The 24,339-nt window shown below is 40.3% G+C and overlaps 1 protein-coding gene across 1 annotated transcript; it reads right to left on the minus strand.

Annotated features, from left to right (window-relative positions):
* Nucleotides 1-87: 87 nt before the first annotated feature.
* AMACR (alpha-methylacyl-CoA racemase) lies at nt 88-22,611 on the minus strand. The gene is made up of 5 exons (XM_085213198.1): nt 22,134-22,611; nt 16,449-16,592; nt 14,152-14,312; nt 8,631-8,817; nt 88-1,108 (listed from the first exon to the last, which is right to left on the minus strand). Exons 1-5 carry the CDS (start codon nt 22,414-22,416, stop codon nt 699-701), a joined length of 1,185 nt encoding a protein of 394 aa, XP_085069324.1. The 5' UTR covers nt 22,417-22,611; the 3' UTR covers nt 88-698.
* Between the last annotated feature and the right edge of the window lie 1,728 nt (nt 22,612-24,339).

Here is a 24,339-nt window from a genome sequence, read left to right on the forward strand (position 1 = left end):
ATCACTACAGTATAACTTTTGCTTAAAACCTGTGCAACTACCCGTGCCTCTCATTTTTCCAGAAAAAAAGGATCAATATTTGGCAGATATTTTATAATAGGGAATTTATTTCCGAAATTATTTTTTAGGCAAACTGGGATGCTGAACATAACACAGTCAGGAGACTGTATTAAGAAAACATAGACAGGATATTAAATACAATTACTTTATCATAATAACTCTGCAGCAACACAAGGAAACAGCATTATCACTGTTTTGGTATGATAAGGTAAATCAAGCAATATGGTTAAGATCCCCATTAATCTATGAGTAAAGAATCAACTGCTTAGTAAGCATTCAACTGTACTTTAAGAACAGAATTGCCTTCAATTAATTATGGCATACATTACAGAGGAACAGTTTAACTACGAGTTAAAAGAACCAAAAGTTTCACAGGATATACTGTTAAAAAAAATATTTTGAGGACTTATATCTGCTATGACAAACAGCACAGAACTTCAGAACAATTTTTGGTATCACTGTAGACCACAAACCATCCAGGTACACAAATACAGAACTCCCAATGTTTTCCATTAGATTTAAAACATCATTTAAAATATTCATTTAAAAGAAACAACACACAAAAATATTCATTTGTAATGTTATTCGATACGTTAAATCTTACTGCATCAGCCCAAAGTCCGATTTGCATAATCGGATTATAAATTAGCTTTTAGTTTGTTGGATTCTATTACTTTATCAGAATAAAGTTTTGCAATCTCTTCCTGAGTAAATCCATATTCTAGAAGTACCTCTTCTGTGTGCTCGCCTATAAAAGGATCTCTTTTAAATGATGGAACAGCAGGGGTCCTTGAAAGAAGAGGAGCAGGTCGAGGACTTATCTCTTCCTGGTCATTTTTGATAAAAGAACTTCTTTGTTTGTTATGCTGATGCAAGGGAGCATCATCAAAGGATAAAACGGGCGTCACACAGGCATCAGTTCCATCAAATATACTGCACCATTCACTTTGTGTCTTCCGTGCAAAGATGGATGCAAACTTTTTCTTCATTTCAGGCCAATCAGAGAAACTCAACTGATTGGGAAGTTTATTTGAATCCAGCCCAAGACCTGAAAGGAGAAAAGCAGAACAGCTTAGCTTAGATTAAATAAAATGCTGCCCCTAATTAAGTATGTTTATCAATATGCTATTATTTTGCAGACAGTGCAACGCAGCATGTCATACTCACTAAAAAAAATATCACTAGGATACTGACGACATAGGTGAGGGAACAGAAAAATAAAATGTTACATGATTTCCAAAAAAAGCAAACAGTATTTAACTGAGTTCATCATTTTTATAAACACTTCGTAAGAAAAGCAGCTGCCTAGAGGTAACACTACATCCTGAAAACATTTTCTGGAATAGATACTGTGCTATCTACTAGGAAGTACAGAACTCTGCTGAGTGGGTTGAGGGATGCAGCAATGTACTTATGGCTCAGAAGCTGTTAAGAGTCCAAAATCATGGGGTATTTCCATGCTAGAGTTGAGAAGACAGTGAGGATGGATATGGTCAGGCTCAATGCAAATGAGATAGCTTGGCTGTGGGTGGCTACAGGCTAACTGATCCGCTTCTCAGACCCACTCAGTCCAAATGGGCTCCAGCAACATCCACTGCTTCCACTGCTCTCAACTCTCCAGCACACTTCCTAGGTTCAGATTCTTCTGCTTTTGCTCTTAAACCTACACCCCTAACTACTTAAGGACCCAGCTTACAAGGTCAGTCACATGGGCTACCTAGGTATACAATACACACAGCCCTTCTGAGACACAACAATTTGTTATGTAGGCTTCGTACTGAAAATTTTCTGAACTAAGGGGTCCTAAGCCCTTCTCCCGACTAGGCATCACTTTCTTTCTCAGTGTGGAGGTTCAGATCTCTCCTTTGCAGCAATTTCCCATCTCTATTTCTGTTCTCATGTATTCTGCTCTTTGTACTCCATACTCCTACTTGAAGGAGATAGAAGAATTGCTAAAATTTCTTCTAAGTTAGAAGCAAAAAAGAAGTCAGAAACAAGAGACATAATTAACCTGTATTTCCAGTCTATATCAAACAGAATTCAGAACTGATACATAGAAGGTTACCCAAAATGATCACATGTTGAAATTTAAACAGCTTCAATGAAGCAGATAAAACGCAGAAATCAAGTACAGGACAGAAGTTAATCTCATAAATTAAGAAAGGCTTGAGAACAATTGAACAATTGAGAACAATTATATCATAACGCTTTAAAACAAACAAAAAGGGAGAAAACTGTTCCATGCAAAAGGCAGAGGAAATGTGGAGCTCTGCAAAATTTTAGTTTCAAGTCATCCTTACATCTTTTGATACAGCTACTATCAGAACAATGATCTGATGTGCAACCATTAACAAGCTTATGTAACAGATGCTGTTTGCATGTAGCATCTACACAGAACGCCCACCTTCAGCTGCAGATAGGAAAAAAAAAAAAGAGAAAACAGCAATTTCTGTATCTTGCACTATTTCTACATCTTTGTTATCACTGAAAGGAGTGGAAATGCAACTAAGTGGAACATAAAGGAGAAGAAAAGAAGACATTCTCTTTCTCATTCCTCAGAATCTCCACCACATGCATTTCTTGGGCCTCAGAGTTGCCTCCAAATTACAAAGCTGTTATAATATGAAATGGTGCTGCTCACAAGATTCTTAAACAGTAATTTTAAAATGAACACATGCTTCTAAATCTTACTTTGATACTGCAAAATATAGCACAGAAAATTGCTAATGTCCAGAGGCAGAAATATAGTAGTTCACATTTAGAAGAAAATCAAGACAGGCAAAGGCAAAATAATAATGTTCCCATCACATTAGAGATTCCCAAGAATACTCCATTATCTACTATTACATGATAAGCCTTCGTCCTTATCAAGTCACAAGCTCACATGCACCTTAGATCACTAATATTCCTAGCCATTCATATCATAATGGGATAACTACTCACATAAAAGGATTAAGTACTCACAGTGGTTAAGTATCCATCATTAAATTGAACCTAATGATCCTTACAAAACAGAGTTGATCATTTAACTGAGAATGAACAGTGTGAGAGTTTACTTAAGAACTAGGAGGTGATTTAAATTTATCTTCCACAACAGGTGGAAACCTAAGTAACAGTATACTACCTGAGACTCCATCCCAATGCCTGAAACTGGGAACACTGTCTGATTAGCATCAATATGCTTATTAATTTTGCTTTTCGTTCTACCATTCAGTCCAATATGAATAAAGATACACTGTTATCCCATTACACAATTATGTCTGGAGATTGTGCCAGATGGAAAGTTGGCTGAATCTAACCACACATCCTCTATTAAACAGAACAATATGCAGAACCTAGAATTTAATATTATATGCTCATTTTCCAAGGGCCACTGAAGACCTCAACTTTAAATAGTATGAACTGACAACACTTAAGCACCAAAGCCTCTCATTTTCCAGCTTGTGCTAAGCATTTGTGGTACAGATGAAGAGAATTGCAGCAGGAACAACTGAGTCAACAAGGAAAGAATTACACAGCACAGAATTGTTTGGGATACCGCAAAATGACATATTTCACCCAAAATAATCAAAAGCAAAATATCCTTTACACAGAGTATCTGGTAGAGCAATCAAGACTGGTTTCCAAGCTTTTCTTGTTCAATTTTCATCTAAAGATTTTTGTTTAAAAAAGCCTAATAACCTACCTGGTACAGCTTTGACATAATGGTTTTTGAAAAAAAAAAAAAGAAAAATTAAGCTTCCTTGCAATGCTTTAAGTTTCTCATAATTGCCACAGCTTTATTGAATCATTATCTGCACACTATTGGAACAAACTGGAAACATAATTTCTGCAGAAATTTTAAAACAAACTCATACAAAACAAACTCAAGACCTAAAATTATGTGGGAAAATTGTCCAAAATGTAATGAGGAAACCATTAGGACCACTACCTCCAATTTAATTGTGAACTATAAGGTTCATGCACTCTGTGTTTCTTAATAACGATGTTGCATTGAATTCAGAACAGTAATAAATTTTTGAAACAGTATATGATATGTCACCATCACTAAATGGAGAGCTCTGGAGAAATCCTTCATAAAGATTTAATCATGTTTTTCGAGTGCTTTCTAAATTTTTTTCCATCCTTTTAAATAGAAGGTGCTCAATGTTGTAAAACATTTATTAAACACATGTTCATACTTCTTGTGACCGTTTCTGCTTTTCCTATCAATGCAAATTTACACAAAGTTCACTTTATACAGTAAAGTATATTATAGAATATTAGAATCATAGAATGGCTTGGGTTGGAAGGGACCCCAAGGATCAAGTTCCAGCCCCGCTGCCACATGTTCATGCTTCTTACCTGATATATGAACTTCATGTTCTACATGCCTCTCTTAGCTTGGCTTCTGCAATACTAAGCTTATACTGTACTGCTAAACATCAAGAGAAACTTGCAGAGCCAGTTTATAGCTCAGCAGGAAGACATTCTGACTCTTTTTATCCAAATACTGAGACTTAATATCAGTAGCACATGTACCTTACACCAGGTTTCTTGTAAAATGCAAAGGTATTTTTGTTATTCACTGGCTAACTTCTGTAATAATAAAATTAATATAAGCAATAAGATTAAGCATGCTTGTGAACAGGAAAAGGTAAATAGTGAAATCAGAATTCAACTCATGATACTGAAGGTATTACACTACTATTTACCATATCTATTTCATACAGCTTCGGTCTCTCATATAACAAATTTATGTTTAAATTTTATAAATTTGTAGTAAAAAAATTAATTTTCCCTGCTGAACACAATCCACAAAAGCCAACACTTTTATCAAACCAAGATGTATTTTCTTTAATTTACTAAGTCTCCCTCTGAAGATCTTTAAGAAAGAACTTTCCTCGCTATTTCATTAACTGCATTCAATTCCAGTACTGGGTTCCTAATTCTTAAGGAAAACACTGAAGTGAACCAAAAGCCAAAAGACAGTTTTGCTTCTGCTCACCAGAATTCTCAGAGCAGTGACAACTCCTTCCGAAATCACGTCCTCTACTCACTTTTGGAATCCTTAAATCTGCAACTATTACTTCCACAAAACCTCTATTCTTGTGTTCTCATTACAAAAGAATGGTAAAAGTAACTTATTCTGTGAGTATAGACAGAAAGACATAAAGAGGCTTTAGATATTATCTGGAACAGCACCAGCAGAACTGACCAGAATTACAGGGGGAAAAAGATAAATACGAAATAAAATTATGGAAACTGGAACATACTATTTTAAAGCTACCTCAAAGCAGAGAGTTAATACCTTGAACAGACAACTCAGCCTAAGTCAAAGCTCTAAAAGCTTGAATTCCAAACTGAGTTGCTGTAACAGATGTCTCAGAAAGGAAGAAAATTCTCAAAGCCGTAAGACGAATCATCTGATCTAATTCAGTACATTACTGCCTCAGAAAGCTTGCAAGCAGAGCTACTGAAGAGGGTAATTATTCCTATGTGAAAGTATAAAAAATTCATAATATGCTCATGAATACAATGAGGAAAGACAACTTATTTTAAAAACAGTGTAGTGAAAAAATATTAATTCAGTCTCACAGAAAACAGAAAGAAAATTAGTGACTAGAAATGAGAAAAAATGTAATTATAGGCAAAAAGCAGTATTTCCTTAAAGGACTGCAGTCTGTACATTGAATTTTTTAAAAAAGCTAAAATACACACAACTGTGATTATACATCTCAGTCTTAGATACTTAGAACCAATGATAGAACAAAGGGCAATGGGTGCAAGCTGGAACACGGGACATTCCACATTAATATGAGAAAAAAACCTCTTCGCAGTAATGGTAACAAAACACCAGAACAGGTTGTCCAGGGAGGTTGTGGGGTTTCCTTCTCTGGAGACACTCAAAACCTGGACACATTCCTGTGTGACCTGATCTAGGTGTTCCTGCTCCAGCAGGGGGATTGGACTACACGATCTTCCGAAATCCCTTCCAATTCCTGACTTCTGTGATTCTGTAACTTACATCTAAGTACACAGCTATTTTACAGCTGAAATAACTTCTGAAACTTCAGCTGTTAAAATTAAATAAACACACATTTTAAGCAAATGGAATTTATTTTCAAGCATGAAAATAAAGCAAAGACAGATGAATTTATAGCTACTGCTCCAAATTTACACTATACATTTCTGAAAAATCACAAAGGGGAAAATAGATTTCAGCAGTTTTCTCAGTAAATAGATATCCAGGTAAGACAGAAATTAGTCAGTAATCGTGATACACTGTGTGAACACCAGATTCATCTATCACAACGATTTTTGCGGAAAATGTGACTTGCTTGCTGACACAGAAAAGCCTAAGACTTCATCCTGGACAAAAATCAGCACAGGATGCTGTGGTGCTCAGCAGAGGTTCACTGAGAAAAAGTGACAAACCAACACTTGACTCCATTACAGAATCTACTTCCTTCACTAACAACTATGGATTCTATTCCATTCCTGCAACTTACCCTCTTGAGAAGAATAAAACACTGTAGCCACGAGTAGTGCAGATTTTTTCTTTTTTTCTTTCCTTTGTATTTAATATGGGCCTTCTCCCTACAGACATGTACTGGAATTCCAATTCCCTAACTTCCAAAATAGGAGGTTAAATTTTACTTCAATATAGCTTTATACTTATTTTTCATCTCAAATTCTTTCTTGCAGGTGAAGAAAGATTCCAGAGGTTGGATGAAAATAGCATTTCCAAGAATTGCAGCATGAAATAAACAACAGACTCTTTCAAGAAAGAGTAGCATAGAAATTGAACTTAAAGACATACAAGGTATTCTCAGGTCAACTAGAAACAGGTGTACAACTATCTTCAGGCAGGAATGTGGATCTTCCAAACCTGGCATCCATCTGGATGCAGCACATAGTGCTCAGCAAATCAGTGAGTTACTTCAGAAGCCTGCCATTTGCATTTCACATATCAACATGCAACAATTCTGATAAACAGTCCTCAGCTATCAAAGGCATGTCTGATCTTACAACCAGATACCTTCATGTCGGCTTGTCTTAACTGCACTCCTGATTTTCAAAAATTCCTAAAAAAGTGCAGGTCCTGGCACTGACTATGCTCTTGTTAGGACAGACTGGGGCAGAGCTGGCAGTAACTGCCTATGAGAAGGTACCAAATCTACAGCTGATGGAATCATCAGTGAAGAGTCACTGAATAAGGCACTGCCATCCTCACCCAGCAAAGATTTACCATGTTTAAGTCATCTGTACAAAAAAGCTGTACACGTAACACCGTCTGAATATATCCACATTAGCTATATCATATGCTGGTACTCCTCATTAAACAAAATTAAAATTAGATTGACAACTTTTGATATATTTCATACTCAGAACACTAGAAACAGAAAACATATATCAAATTATCTTGGGAAGTAAGATTTAATTTCATTAATGCCATAAATTTATGAAATTAAAACATTACTGTATGTTTTAAGCTCATGCAATAATGATTCTGCACAGAATTATAGAATATTCTGAGCTGAAAGGGACCCACGTGGATCACTGAGTCCAACTCCTGGCTCCACACAGCACCACCCGAATCCAAATCCAATGTCAGAGCACTGTGCAAATGCTCTGTGAGCTCTGGCAGCTCCAGTGCTGTGCCCGCTGCCCTGGGCAGGCTGTTCCATGCCCACCACCCTCTGGAGCAGAGCCTTTCCCTAACCCCCAGCTGCCCCTCCCCTGGCACAGCTCCATGCCGCTCCCTCGGGCCCTGTCATCTTCACACAGAGCAGAGCTCAGCACTGCCCTCTGCTCCCTGTGAGGAGCTGCAGCTGCCATCAGCTCCCCTCAGCTCCTCTGCTCTGGGCCCTGCACACCCAGAGCCCTCAGCTCACACATCTTGCCCTCCAGAGGCTCACCATCTTCACAACACTCCCCTAGATACTTTTTAATCATTTCATATAGTTTTTATATCATGACTCACTCTAATTTATCAAACAGGCAAACTGAATTTTATAATCCTATTTCAAAACTCTTAACTCAAATACAGAAATCACATCCATAGCTGGACACACACGAAAAAAGAACACTCAAAATCTGCAACAGAAATTAATACATAAAATTTTGTTTTTTATAAAATTTTCCACTTTACCTTAATTATTTTCAATAAGCATTTACTTCTAAAATAAGTTCAATCCTCTTTAAATATTTTATAGCAGAAATAATGGAAACTGCTTTCAATCTTATTTGCTGTATCAAATAATTAAGCCTTCTTTTAAAGCATATTCGCTTTCCATTGAAGAAAATGGTTCCAAAAAATAGTTTATTAGTGCTTAAACCAAGCCACATCACGGAGTACCAATGCTGTAATTCCAGAATAAAATTTCTCATTTAAGTGTAGTATCCAAGGGTAACACAAAAGGATGAAAAACAAACAAATCAATTCCTAGAAGAGGAAAGTCTTCTGCTACCATACTATCCATTTGGTTTCAAGAAGTGTTTGGCTTTTACAAAGAAATCAACAGGACTAACTTCATGTCATTCAATAATGCATTGTTGATGAGAAAAAACTACTCAAGGCTACTCACCTTTTATTAGCTGGTCATAGAATTGAGGCTCAATAGCACCAACAGCCATGAATTTTCCATCCGAGGTCTTGTAGGTTTCATAAAATGGTGCACCACTGTCTAGTAAGTTCTCACCTCGCGGTCTATTCCAGAGTCCTAAATTTTGTGATTTCCACAGAAAAGAACTTATGTATGCTATTCCTTCTACCTTAAAGATGCACAGAAAAACAAAACAACAGCTTCAGTAAATCTTTAGTGATTTTATATCCACTAAGAGAGAACAATAAGTAATTTTAATTGAAAGAATAAACTTCTTGCCTCTGTAGAACACTGCATACCATCAAGTGTTCTACCTCTAGAAATCAAGATACCTATACCAGTAAGCATCAATCCTTTAAGTACCAGTTTTTCTCTATTTTTATCTTCATGTATTTATATTTTGTATATAAAACTATATAAAATATATAAAAACATACAATTCTGAACACTGTATTTTCTTGAATGTACTGACTATACTGTTATTTTTACAACTAGAAGGAAATTGAAGGTTAAAATTTTACTACAACATGAAAACCGAAAAGCTCATCTGGATCCCTAAGTTAAAAAATACATTCTCCCCCTCTTGTCACTGAGAAGTATACCAACGTACCAGGGTAATCTTTGAATAGGCAACTGTCTCATGAATATGGCACTAGAAAACATGGTTAATCCTGTTTCAGATTTCTTCTCAAAATTTTGGTTATGCAAAGTACAATTAGTTGAAAATTCAGGTTGCTCAGCTTTTATGTAATTACTTGTTCCCGTCTTTCCAAGCAAAACCATCCTCTACAGTTTTGCTCACCAACAGGGTCTAATTTCTTCCGAGCGCACTAGAAAAATTGTAAGAGAAGACATGACAGCACAAGAAAAATTGTAAGAGAAGATGTGGCTTGCCCAGAAACAGCCCAATGGAAAAGTGAAAAACCTGAGCTGTGTAATTATCTAGTCAACACTCACATCTCTGTAGTAATACAAGGAGCTTGAAAGGCAAAATAGTATTAATTTTGTTTTATTACAGGTTGTTTGGTTGTTTTTTTTTTTGGTAAGACATTCTCACCAGTATTCTATGTGCATTTGTTACACATTATACATACTATGTAATATATTTGTATGTAATGTATAATACATATCTAATATGCTATATGTATATAATATACAATAAGCATGTAATAATGCACATACATCTTTTATATGGGCATTATATATGACTGTTAAGAGAAATGCAGTATAGTCTCAAAACATAGAAATGTCAATGAGATTGAGACAAGATTCCTCAAGCTGTGTGCTACTAAGGATTCTGTAAACATCATGATTAAAATTAGATGATGTCATATTTTCACAGTATATGCATCACAATAAAAAGCTACTAATTTTTCATATATATTAATTTCTACCATTTAAAACAAGAATTTAAAGTGTGCAAATCTTTGATATATGCAGTCATGAAGACGTTTTCATTTAACAGGTATTGCTTGACCTCTTTCTCAATTCCTGCCACAAATACAGAAATACTTTTTGCCCTAATTGTCATATGATGAGGTTAGCTTTCTTAGGAAAAAATAATATGTACTATCATACACATGTTTGCAAGACCAGCAAAGATATCAAAATAGAGCTTACTTTATTAACGATCTTATCTTGCACTGCTCATTTTAACAAAGAATTACATAAAAAACACTGCAAGTAAGGGTAATAACAAGTGGGGCTAATTCCAGAATAAGCTCTAACTACAAGTCAGATTTTGGTTCCAAAAATTTGTCAGAACTACTGACAATATCTATCCATTGTACTATCTGCCCCAGGGACACCAAAAATAGCACTACTATTTTGGTCTGATATATGGATTTCAAAATATCCCTGGGAAGCTAGCTTCTGCATGAAGTCGGCTGCACTTCAGATCAAAGTACCTAGCATCCTCAACAAATCTACAAAGGCATGCTCAAATTACACCACATACATACATTAATGTGGTTCACTTTCTTTTAAAACATGAAAAGGACAACATGGGAAGACTTCACTTTAGCCTAACTGTACAGTGATTACCATAATCATTAGGCATTTCATTTAATGATATCCTAATGCTAAAAGCATTAACAGCTTCTGAAGAAGGGACGAGAATCCAGAGGCACAATTCGCCTGGATTGACCTGACCTCTGTCAGTTCCATGAGTCTTCTGTTCCCTTTGCAGAAATGAAACAGTTCAAACAAAACTGAGAATAAACCCACACCAATCTAACTTCTATCCTCGTGACTGAGGAACTCTTCCAGGACGTGGGAGTTTTACTTTTGAACATCTCCAGGCTGAGAAAGACCTGGAATCCCAGCCTCTGTCAGACAGCTAAATGCTCTTGCCATGGGACTATTATGCAGTGATCATTATCACCATCTTTTCCTGTGGCTGTCTTTTCACAAGCAGTGAGTCATGCTTGATCAGCTGCCTACCAACAGCTGTAGACTCTGTGTCTAAATTTCAAGTGAATCCAAAGTGTTGTCCTAACTCACACATGTGAGAATGCAGAAGCATCACTGTGCCTGCCATACTACTTCATGGCATCCACCCTACATCATACTCAGCATGTGGGAACTATTGTGCCCATTGTACTGAAATCTATGATCCTTAGTCAATGAGTCAATGAGAAGAGATCATACATGAAGCTGTCCAGACCAGTTACTTAATTCTTCTGAGGTAAGCAGCTGACACATGTTTCTACAACCAAAAAATATCCCACGTTTCATTCCCAATGAGCCAGAGATCTTACAAGGACATTAGTAGACTTGCACTGACTCAACTCACATAATCTTTTTTTAGTAACTTAAAATATTTTATTTTTTAGTAACTTATACTAATACTTTCACTTTTTTAGTAATATAAAGTTCCTCTCTTATCAGGAAAGGCTGAGCAACCTGCATCTGTTCAGCCTTGAGAAAAGAAGACTCAGAGGAGATCTTATTAATGGTTATAAATATCTAAAGTGTGGAAGTCAGAGGGACATGGTCAACTTTTTTTCAGCAGTCTGTGGGGACAGGACAAGGCCTCATCTGCAGTACTGTGTCCAAGTCTGGAGCCCCCAGTACAAGAAAGACAGAGAGCTGTTGGAGAAGGTCCAGAGGAGGACCACAAAGATGATCAGGGGACTGGCGCATGTCCCCTATGAAGACAGGCTGAGGGAGCTGGGCTTGTTCAGCCTGGAGAAAAGAAGGCTGCGGGATGACTTCATTGCAGCCTTCCCACACCTAAAGGGAGCCTACAAACAGGAGAGGAACCAACTCTTTGAAAGAGTAGATAACTGCAGGACAAGGGGAAATAGTTTTAAGTTGAGGGAGGGAAGATTTAGGTTGGATGTCAGGGAGAAATTATTTACAGAGAGAGTGGTGAGATGCTGGAACAGGCTGCCCAGAGAGGATGTGGATGCCCCATCCCTGGAAGTACTCAAGGCCAGATTGAATGGGGCCCTGGGTAGCCTAGTCTAGTATTAAATGGGGAGTTTGGTGGGCCTGCATGTGGCAGCAAGGTTGGAGATTCATTATCCTTGAGGTCCCTCCAAACTTTGCCATTCTGTGATTCTGTGATTCTGTAACAGCCGAAAACTGGAGCATAGGAAGTTCCGCACCAATATGTGAAGGAACTTCTTCACAGTAGGGATGATAGAGCACTAGAACAGGCTGCCTAAGAAGGTTATGGATTCTCCTTCTCTCAAGATATTCAACACCCACCTAGATGCCTACTTGTGCAGCCTGCTGTAGGGAGCATGCTTTACAGGGAGGTTGGACTCAATGATCTCTAAAGTCCCTTCCAACCCCTACAACTCTGTGATTCTGTGAGTGAAGATGAAGTAATACTTCAAATAATTGAGCTAAATTATCTCTTAAGGTCCCTTTCAATTGAACCATTCTATTCTGAACTACAAGAAGTATTTTAAGTATTTGAAGACTTGCCATATGTTTTCACAAAGATGCAAATCCTCTCTATTTTCCTTTGTAGGCCATGTTTTTTACGCTCACAATCATTTCTGTTATATTCATTGAATCTCCTCTAATTGGAATTATTTTTTTTTTTTGTGAAGGACAATGTCCAGTGTCAGAAAAAGTATTTTTCTGAGGCTTTAGAAATACTGATCAGATTGGAAAATCACTTAAGAACCCCTGCCGCCTCTATTTCCTGTTTATACATCCCAATACAGTATGTATGTGTTTTGCAACAACATTACATTGTTGACTCATGTTAATCTTGTGACTACCATAAATCTTCAGGATGATACTTCAGCCTATTGTTCTTATATCACATTTGTGCAGCTAATTGTTTCTGCTTTAGAAAATTACAGAGCAGAGGTCTCAATTAGTTTCAGCCAATTCTTTTCAGGTCATCTCTCCAATTTGTAAAGGTCAGTTTCAATTCTAATCCTGTCATCCAACATGCTTACAGCTCTTCCCACATCCACATCCTCTGTGAATTTACTAAACACAATCCTTTGCCCATCATTCACCTGAATGCAAAAAACACTTAAAAAATAGTTAGAAATAAAATAAGCCCACAAACAAATTCAGAGAGGAGGAAAGTGAAAGAGAGAAGGGAGGAGAGGAGGGGAGGAGGGAAGACAGCACACTTGCAAGGTTTCAAGAATAAATGTAAATATATATTATTTCTATATGTGTAAATGGGTGGCCTTGTACTGGGGTTGGAGCTTGATGACCCTTGAGCTCCCTTCCAACCCAAACCATCTTATGATTCTGTGATTAAAAATTCTACAATATTAATTATTAAGCAATAAAAGAATTATCCTTTATTTTACAGCACATTAATGCAAAGTGTTTGAAATTAACTTCTTGCCAATGATGCATGGCTGTGTAATTTTTTCTAGGGAACAGTGCTTCTCATAAGACATGATCCACCTCTAATTGACAAGCAGTTTTATCTAGGACAAAACTAATGTAAATATTTTACTAGGACCATTATTTCTGCTGTGATGTATTAGTTGTTTATTGCATACCCTATTTCCAAATATCAAATTTATTCACCAAATGTACACAGCTAACAGTTTTTAAAGAAGTGCTCTGAATGAAATTGCTCTGAATTTCCATATTTTCAAGGCCAGGCTGAATGTGGCTCTGGGCAGCCTGGTCTGGTGGTTGGCAATCCTGCACATAGCAGGGGGTTTGAAACTAGATGATCGCTGTGGTCCTTTTCAACCCAGGCCATTCCACGATTCTATGATAAGTTAGACTGGCAGAAGAAAAATAGGGAAAGGCACTGCAGAAGAGCTTCAGTATGTCTCCCATGTTGAAAGGATGTCATGGTAACAGTGACCTGTGAAATCTGCCTACAGGTAGAAAAAATAGCCGTTTTATGAGGTTATTTACTTTCCCACTCCAAGTTCGCAATTTTAAACCTTTGTCAATAGCTCCAACTTCCTCCCTTTAAGACATTTAGAGTAGGGGGAAAAAAAAAAAGTCTTAACAAACAAATTCAACCACTTTTCCACCCCTTTCCCAAGAGAAGACTTACCATACTTGCATCAACAACCTGCCCTTTGCCAGATATGGTACGTTCATAAAGGGCTATAATAATGCCCAGTGCGCATAACAACCCTCCACCTGCAAAATCAGCTAGGAGATTTAAAGGTGCATATGGATTTTCACCTTTTCTACCCAGCTTTGACAGCACACCTGAAAGCAGAGCAAACAAAGCAAACATACGCATTAAAACAGATATTTGTAAGCCAAGTTTCATTCTTTTCAATTTATGCAGGCAAATACAGGCCAAAGCAAACTTTTCCCAATGGCTTTCTGATTCATCTCCAGCCATGTTTTAGCAAATAGTTACTCTGTCATTCACAAAATAACAGGATATCTGAAATCACATCAGTAAAGACATATGTAAATATATAAATTAATAAAGAAGTTAGGATCTCGTAGATAAATCACCGATCATTTGGCTACGTAAGTACAACATTTCACAGAAAATTAACTTGTATGCAATAATTCTATATTAATACTTCTGCATGGATAGAACCCCCACAAAAAATTCAGTAGGCTTTATGAACATTCCCCAGAGCAACAACAGTGAATTTTTCTCACTTGAAGCTTTTAAAGTAAAAATGCAGATGTGCAATCTTCAGGGCACATAACCTACAAATTAACAGTACTAACAAAGGATTTCACGCTGACATCCTCACTTCTATCCTCTCACCTGAACTATCCTTGAAAAACAGGTTGTGTATCAGAGGAATGGATGAATAACATACAAAGGTAACCTTTGATTGCATGCAACAGACACTAGGAACCTATGTTTATGCCAGAAACTATGCAGAAGATGAAAGAGGATTGAGTAAAGGGTAGGTAAATTTACTTCAGTCAGAGCTCTGAATCTGTCAGCATTTTTATGATATCCTGAACAACCTTATTACTGTCACTTCATTCTTCTTAGTTTCCTTGTAGGTCCCTCTGGGTAAATAAAAGTATGCACATGGTCATGTCTGTCCTAAGCCTTTAGCCTAAGGCCTGAGACTCACAATATACATTGTCAAAATTTCCTGAGAACTGTGTGATTCTAAGGCACTATTTAGCTAGCTAATGCTCTAACTCACTTCCTGAGTACAGACAACAGAGTGGACTGTACAAATAATTCTGCAAAGTTTGTAGTGCAAATGTAAAGCCACATCACCGACTGAAATCTCTTTTAACTATCTTAGGGTTCTTAGTCACCAACACATTAACATACTTATTCAAAGAAAGCCAGAGTTCATCAGGAAATTACCCACAATGTAATATCTAATTTTTGAGGACAGATATCTTTCAAATACTTTGTCTTGTTTCTTTCAAGTTGGCAGAAACCAAGAATTTTTTGGCCCGATTTCTCTCCTCCCACATACATTTGGAGAAGCAGCAGAATCTGAAGTAGTGAGAACAGCAGTAAATGAGGCCATGCTTGACAGCACTGATGGTGCACTGATTGCTATCATCAGAGTTGGGTAATTCTGTTGTTTAATGCTGCATACCTGTAGAACTGTGATACTTGAAATCAGCATTCTGTCCATAACACAATACCGTAAGAAAACAGCACTACAGACAAAACCAGGTTATTTTAAACTTCCTTTCTCCTCACTTGGTATCAATACAGATATTTAGAGAAGAAAAGCAAAACATGCTCACATAACTTAGGCTGTTTAATTTTCCTTTCCTTTCCTTTACTTTAAAGCAGATGCTCACAAATATACACAAAATTATCCACAGAACTTTGGGGATTATATCAAATTTTCTAGGAGAAAAGCCCCAAAGAAAGACAAAAATACGTAAAAACTTCCATCCTTTCTATAAAGAAAAAAATCTTATTCCAATAAATAACACAAAGGAAGGAAAAAACTGTACAGTCTGAGAAGTCATGTTGGTCTAGCCTAACAGCTCACTGTTGCTGCCAAAAAGAACTGTCCAGTCCAGACAGCATTTCATCCTTTCTCATACAAGAATTTTATATCTGTCAGACCTCTTAATAAACTGCTTCATCTCAATTTCCTGCCAGAAAAACATCCTCTTTTTTCCTAGTTAGTTTCTGACTTGTTAAGGAGCTGAGTGAGTTTCCACAGGGGTTAAGCAAGCACCAGAGCTGACTGGAGAAATGAGCAGGGAGCAGCAGAAGGAGAAAGAAATCCTCCTCTCATTGATAGATATGCTTTAGAGCAGGTCAGTTGTCTCATCAGACTGCATCTGAGGTTATCTGAGCTACGTGCAAAGAACTTCTCAGTGAATGCTTGAGTCTTGAGGAGAAAAATAACACTTCATTCAACAGAAAATTTTACAGCCTACCTGATAAAGCCAGATAATTGATGTCATGTCCTGCAGACTTGGCATACTTTCCTGTCTGACCAAATCCAGTGAGTCTAGCATAGATGAGTCTGGGGTTCTCATGCAGAAGGATCTCTGGACCAAGACCAAGTTTTTCCATGACACCTCAATGAGACAAAGCACAGAATCCTAATTCACGTTTATGTTCAATAATATAGATGATTCAAGGTTTACTCATAAAACAACAGAAATGTACTGCCATTTCTGAAACATATTCTAAATCATTGTTCATATTAAAACATTAACAGTCAGAATGTAACAAATTACCAGCTAACTGCATACATTTTGAATGCAAGCCAATTAAATGCAAATTAAGGTTTAGGGTCATTTCTTATTCTTCTGCTTTCTGTTTTGTTTTCCAAAAGCAGGCCAATAGCTTGCTCTGCTCTATAGTAGAAAGCGACCAAAAGCAGGCATAACTTTAAAACAATTCACCCCAGGAAAGAGTTTACTCTTACAGTTTCCACATCTAAATTATATGAAATTGCTTCAATTTTTCACTGGAATATATCACAGAATTATAGAATGGCCTGGGTTAAAAAGAACCTCTAAGATCATCTAATTTCAACCACTAGACCAGGCTCATTCTCTTCATCATATTAGCCTCTCAGTACAACATGCATTCCTGTATCTTTTAACTCGCTAATGCAAATGGACGTGCCACTATATATTCCACAATTTATTTGCAATAATTACACAAAAGAAAATGTGTTGTTTTCTAATGCAGAGAAAAAGGAACTTTTAGAAATCAATGAAATACAGGCTTGATCAGCATGAGTTTACAGTAATCAAGCCTAAATTTTTGATCTTGCATTCTAAAATAACAGATTTAAAAGAAGCAGATTTAAGTTGCAAATAAATACAGATCTTTATTGGCTCAGTGCCTTCTGGTCAGACTATAAGCCATTATCTGTACTGATTGCAGGCAGAGTCAGTTCAGAGAGAAGGGGATTGACTCCCCATAGAATCACAGAATCATCAAGGTTGGAAAAGACCTCCAAGATCATTCAGTCAACCATAACCTACCACCAATATTTCCCACTAAACCATGTCCTTCAGTACAATATCTAAATGTTTCATGAACACCTTCAGGGACGGTGACTCAACTACCGCTCTGGTCAGCCTCTTGCAGCACCTGACCATCCTCTCAGAGAAGAAATTCTTCCCACTATCCAGCCTGAACCTGCCATGGCCCCACTTCTGGCTACTCCCTCTAGCCCTATTGTTCGTTATGTGGGAGAAGAGGCCAACCCCCACCTCATCACAACCACCCTTCAGGTGGCTGTAGAGAGTGATAAGGTCTACCCTGAGTCTCTTTCAGACTAAACAATCCCAGTTCCCTCAGACACTCCTCTTAAGACTTGTGCTTCAGATCCCTCACCAGCTTCACTGCCCTTCTCTGAACATGCTTCTAGGCCTCTACAACTGTCTTGTAGTGAGTAGCCCAAAACTGAACATAGTACCTGAGGTGCAGCCTCACCAGAGCTGAGTACTGGGGGACATTCACCTCCCTGCTCCTGCTGGCTACAGAATTTCTGATACAAACTAGGATGCCATTGGCCTTCGTGGACAGTAGGGCACACTGCTGGCTCATGTTTAGTTGAACATCAATAAGCACCCCCGGGTCCATGTCCTCCACACTGTCTTCCACTCCACTCCAAGCCTGTAGCAATGTCTGGGGTTGTTGTGGCCAAAGTGCAGGACCTGGTACTTGGTCTTATTGAGTCATGTTGCAGAAAAAAGAGATGGGTATTAGTTGTATGTGATTACTCTCTCCAAGGAACTGATGTTCAACATGATGAGCAGACCCTGTTCTTAGAGAAGTTTGCTGGGACTCAAGATGTCACCAGGAAACCTCGACCAGCTGTCAAGGCCACAACTCTGTATGCTTTTCCATACAGGGGAAGATGAAGCAGCTATACATGGGTCAAGGGCTTCAGGGCCTTGAGACAACAAGGAATTGAATGCATTGATCATCTTCTCTCTGCCTCCTGTATTGGCTAAGGACACAGAAACAAAACAAAGGATCTTATCTTTAATAAATGGTTTTGTGGCTGCTGCCATTGCCAGAACTTTGGTTTTCTGGACAACAAAATGGCTTACATGGCAATGAGTTTGTGGTCAAAAGATGGGCTACATAGGGATGTGGTCAGGAAAGCCAAGACCCAGCTTGAATTGACCTTGGCAAGGGATGCCAAAAAGAAAGGCTTCTTCAAGTACGTCAGCCACAAAAGGAAAGTCTAGGAGGGTGAACTCCCCTAGTAAGTGATATGGGCAAGCTGGTAAAACAGTAACAAGGAGAAGGCTGAGGAAATTATTTGCATCCATCTTCCTTGACAACTGCTCGCCACACAGCCCTCAAATGTTTGGTTAGGTAGTGGGAGGTCAGGGAAATAACATCCTTCCCATGATGTGGGAAGATCAGGTCTGCGAGCACCTGAGGAACCTGAATATCCACAAGTCTGTGGGTTCCAATGAGATGCATCTGCGAGTCCTTTGGGGATGAGCTGATGTAGTCACCAAGACACTCTCAGCGACATTTCAAAAGTCACGGCAATCAGGTGACTGAACAAAAGGCAACATCACACCCATTTTTAAAAAGAGTAAAAAGGGTGACCCCAGGAACTGCTCACTTGTCAGTTTCACCTCTGTGTCAGGGAAGATCATGGAGGAGATCCTCCTGGAAGCTATGTTAAGGCACATGGAAGGCTGTGAGGTGACAGGGGAGAACAAGCATGGCTTCACCAAGGGCAAATCCTCTTTGACCAACCTTACTGGCATTTTATGATGGTGTCACTGCATCAATGGACAAGGGAAGAGCCACTGATGTCATCTATCTGGACTTTAGTAAGCCTTTGAAAAGGTATCCCACAGCATCCTTCTCTCCAAATTGGAAAGATATGGATTTAATGGATAGACTGTTCAATGAACAAAGAACTGGCTGCAGGATTGAGTCTAGAGAGTGGTGGTTAATGGTTCCATCTGGATGGAGATTAGTGACAAGTGAGGTCCCCAGAAGTCAGTGCTGGAATCTATACTCTTTAATATCTTCATCAAGGACATGGACAGTGCAGACAAGTGCACCCTTAGCAAGTTTGCTGCTGACACCAAGCTGTGCGGTGCGGGCAACACACCAGTGGGACAGGATGCCATCCAGGGGGACGTAAACAGGCTTGAGCAGTGTGCTCGGGTGAAACTCACAAGGTTCAACAAATCCACATGCAAGATATTGCACCTGGGTTATGGCAACCTTCACTACCGCTACAAGCTGGGGGATGAAAGGAGCAGTTCTGCTGAAAAAGACCTAGAGTACTGGTGGATGGGAAACTGGACATGAGGCAGCCCAGAATGCTAATTGTATCCTGGGCTACATCAAAGGAAGCTTGGCCAGAAGGGCGAGAGAGGTGATTCTACCCTTCTACTCTGTGCTGGTGAGGCCTCACCTGGAGTACTGCATTTGGATGTGGAGTCCTCAGTACAGGAGAGACAAAGACCTGTTGGAGTGCATCCAGAGGAGGGCCACAAAAACAATCCAAGGAACGAACACCTCTGCTACAACCACAGGCTGAAAGAGCTGGGGCTGTTCAGCCAGGAGAAGAGAAGGCTCTGAGGTGACCTGATAGCAGCCTTTCAGTATCTGAAGAGAAGCTACAAGAAAGAAGGGGACAGACTCACAGGGTCTGCGGTGATAGAACAAGGGAAATGGCTTCAATCTTACAAAGGGTAGATTTAGGTTGGATATAAGCAGAAAGTATTTTACAGTGAGGGTGGTGAGGCTCTGGAACAGGTTGCCTAGAGATGTGGTTGAAGCCCTGTCCTTGGAGACTTCTAAGTGAAACTGTATCACGCCTTGAGAAACTTGATTGAGCTGTGCATGTCCCTGTTCATTGCATGGGAGTTGGATTAAACGACCTTTAAAGGTCCCTTCCACAAAATTATGTGATTCTATGAACTTCATCTTTATGGGCCTCAGTCCAGTGATGCAGCCTGTCCAGATCTCTCTGTAGCACTTTTCTTCCCCCAAGCAAATTGACACTTCCTCAAAGCTTGGTATTATTCACAATCTTACTGAGGGTCCACTCAATCTCCTCGTCCAGGTCATCAATAAACATATTAAACAGGACAGGTCCCAATACTGACATAACTGATATGTCTGTTCTACTCCAGAACCTATTAGTGCAACTTGTTTCAAATTGTTCATAGAATTATTACATCTTCAAAATCCTTCAGGTCTACTTCTCTTGTATTACTGGGCATTGAAAATATTTAATGTTACAGAGAAAGGGGGTGACATTTAGTACCACAGTTCTACAAACTCACATCTATTCTGAAAGGCAAGATCCATCTAATTACCAACAGGAAATGAAATATACTCCCTCCATAAATTCACTTATTTGACAACAAAGGTACAGTACTGGCTCAGAATACACAGTCGAAGTCAAAAGCTACTTTCTGCTGATTCTCCTGCTATTGTATGAGCAAGATTTTCAAGTACGAGTGAGGATAGGGTGTTTAACAATCACTGAGCCACAAGATCACTGTCTGAAGGTCAAAGTCCATGTATGCCTAAAGAAACTCTCCTTCCACTTAGACCCTTCTCATCTCTTTGGTTCACATTAAATTTATGCTGGATCAAACATTTACCTTTTATAGTTTCAGGCCCATAAACCTTAATGTCTAGTTAAAGAATTGACTGCATTTCCAGATAATCATAGAAACACAGAACCATTTGAGTTGAAAGAGATTCTTAAAGGTCACACAGCCTAACTCTCCTGCAATGAATGGGGACATCTGCAGCTAGATCAGGGTGCTCAGAGACTGCTCCAGTCTCACCTTCAATGTCTTCAGCAACGAGGCATCCACGCAGCCTGTCTGGGCAACTTGTTCCACTGCCTCACCACCCTTACTGTAAAGAACTTCTGTAAATCCAATCTAAATCTCCCCTCTTAGTTTGAAGCCATTTCCCCCTGTCCTATCACAATAGACCATGCTGAAGTGTCTGTCCCCATCTTTCTTACAGCTGTTATTTACACACTGCAAGGCTGCTATCAGGACACCTCAGAGCTGTCTCTTCCCCAGGCTGAACAGCCCCATCTCCCTCATTCTGTCCTTGTAGCGGAGAAGTTCCATCCCTCTGAACTAGGAATCCCTGAAGTTAAAAACACGGTTTATGAATTAATAAAGCATCTCACACACATCTGCTGCCTGCAGAGGAATCACAAGCTCCGGGACTACCTACTACGTTAACCTCACAAGTGTGAGCAGGGTCGACAGACTCCGCAGGACTGCCGTCCACACTCACACATGCCTTCTCAGACGCACGGGCGTTGCCCAGCACCATGTGCTCAGCCTGCCCCAGGCAGTGTGGGGCACGGCCTGGCAGAGCACGGTTTCTCCCTTTGGTGCAGCTGGCCTGATGGATTCCACAAATCCGCGTCTGTCCCACCCAGCCGAGGGAAATAAACTCCCAGAAGCTGTTCCCTTCCCATTCCCCCTGCACACATCAAAAAGGCCACAGACTGAGGGATCCCCCTCTGCACTGCACGCGCCCTCTCCCTCTCGCAGAGCCGCCGCCGTGGAGGCGCCCCGAGCGCCGCTTTCCGCGGCGCAGCCCTCAATCCCTGACCCGGGGCTCCGCCGCCTCACCGTGGCGGAAGGGCTCGATCAGCACGTCCGCCCCGCCGCACAGCCGCCTCAGAGCCGCCGCGCCCGGGGGCCGCTTGAGGTCGAGCGCCAAGGAGCGCTTGCCGCGGCCCTGCACGTCGGTGGCCACGGCGGAGCGGGGGGCCCGGTCCACTCGCACGACGCGGGCCCCGAAGTCGGCGAGGATCATGCCGCACAGCGGTGCCGGCGCCAAACCCGCCAGTTCCAACACCCGCAGCCCGCTCAGCGCCATGGCGCGGCCGCTGCCTGCCGAGCGCCGAAACATCGATCCTCGAGCGGCCGCAGCGGGTGCTGGCGGCCCTAGAGGGGTGGGGTGCACCGCCCCTCGGGCCGTTTGGGTCGGCCCCGGTGCTCCGCTCTGGGTCCCGTTGTCTGGCGGGCGGCGGGTTTCCCGCTCGCGCCGTTAGCTTTTGGTGAGGCTGAGGCTCGACGATGTGCTTTCCCTTCCGGATCAGGGTCAGGCAGACAGCGAGGAATGTGAAAATCTAGTCGTCTTTCCTTGCTTTGTGAAGCTGCTGCGGAGGGTTCATGAGAGTGCAAACACACACGTTCGTCAGTCTCCCTGTGGCATACTCTGGGATATAAGTGGATGAGCTGATAAAAATTTTTTTGTTTGTTTTTTTCCCCTCACAAGATTTGCCCTTCAGCTGGGCTGTCTGGTCCTGCTACAGCTGCTGTAATCGCTGCTTGAGAGTCAGTTCTCACAACATGGACATCTTAACCACTTAGCAGATGGCCTTCAGCAGATCATAGAATCACAGAATAGTTTGAGTTGAAAGAGATTCTTAAAGGTCACATAGCCTAACTCTCCTGCAATGAATGGGGACATCTGCAGCTAGATCAGGGTGCTCAGAGACTTCTCCAGTCTCACCTTCAGTTTCTTCGGGATGGAGCACCCACCACCTCTCTGGGCAGCCTGTTCCACTGCCTCACCACCCATATTTTAAAAACTTCTCTACATCCAATCTAAATCTCCCCTCTTAGTTTGAAGCCACTTCCCCTGGTCCTCTCACAACAGACCCTACTGAAGAGTCTGTCCCCCTCTTTCTTGCAGCCCATATTTAAGTACTGACAGGCTGCTCTCAGTTTCCCCAGAGCCTTCTCTTCTCCCAGCTGAACAGCCCCACCTCTCACAGCCTGTCCCCCAGGTAAAGTGGTCAAGACAGGACTGGCACAGCTGCTTATAGCAAATATGTCACTGAGATTTTAAATAAACAAAAATTTTAACAAAGGTTTTAGGGCTCACTGCTCACCCAATTGGAGCCACCAGCTCAGCAGTGCCACAAAGGGAAGATCTTAATTGTGGGGCCATCTGCCCTTCTCTCATGAAGAGCATGGTGGAGCTTAAGCCAGAAATGTCTCCTGTTTTACCATAGAGTCATAGAATGTCTTGAGTTGGAAGGAACCTTAACAATCATCTAGTTCCAAACCCCAGCTGTGGGTAGCGACACCTCCCACTTGACCATGTTGCTCAAAGCCCCATTCAACCTGGCCTTGAACACCTCAAGGGATGGGACAACCCCAGCTTTTCTGGGCAGCCTATGCCAGTGCCTATCACCCTCACAGTGAAGATTTTTTTCCTGCTGTCTAATCTAGATCTACTCTTCTCAGGCTTAGAGGCATTACTCCTCGTCCTATGACTTCACTGCCTGACAAAGTGTCCATCTATAGATTTCTTGTAGGCTCTTTCTAGATTCTGGAATGAAGTCTTCCTGATGATTTCACCACTTCCCCTGCACACAGCACAGGTAGTTCTGTTCAGTTTAATAAAGCCTGTATTCATATACAGTTGCTCTTTTAATGCTCCCCACCTGAAAAGTAGCCATATTTGACTGGAGGCCACAGTCATTTTGTTTCTGTTTAGGCTGATGGTAAGAATGGACATCCACTCCGGAAAAGCAGCGGAGCAGGCAACAAAGTAACAGGGCTTTTCAAGTGTATGTCCCACTCCCAGTCAGGTTAGCAGAGCAAAAAGGCCCTTAAAGATAATTACACATTTTTTTCATTTATTCCTAAGTTACTTGGACTACTAAAATAAGTATGGGCTGCAAATGCAAACACTGAATTTGTTTTCACTCTGTGCTAGCCAGAAGAAAAGAACTATATCCAGAATGTTCAGTTTTTCAAATAGGTACCTGGTCTCTAATGCGAGCACAGATTGTATCCGCTGTATATCCACTGTATGCTG

Source organism: Meleagris gallopavo, chromosome Z (genome assembly GCF_905368555.1).
Source record: "Meleagris gallopavo chromosome Z, MGAL_WU_HG_1.1, whole genome shotgun sequence".
Classification (NCBI taxonomy): Eukaryota; Metazoa; Chordata; class Aves; order Galliformes; family Phasianidae; genus Meleagris; species Meleagris gallopavo.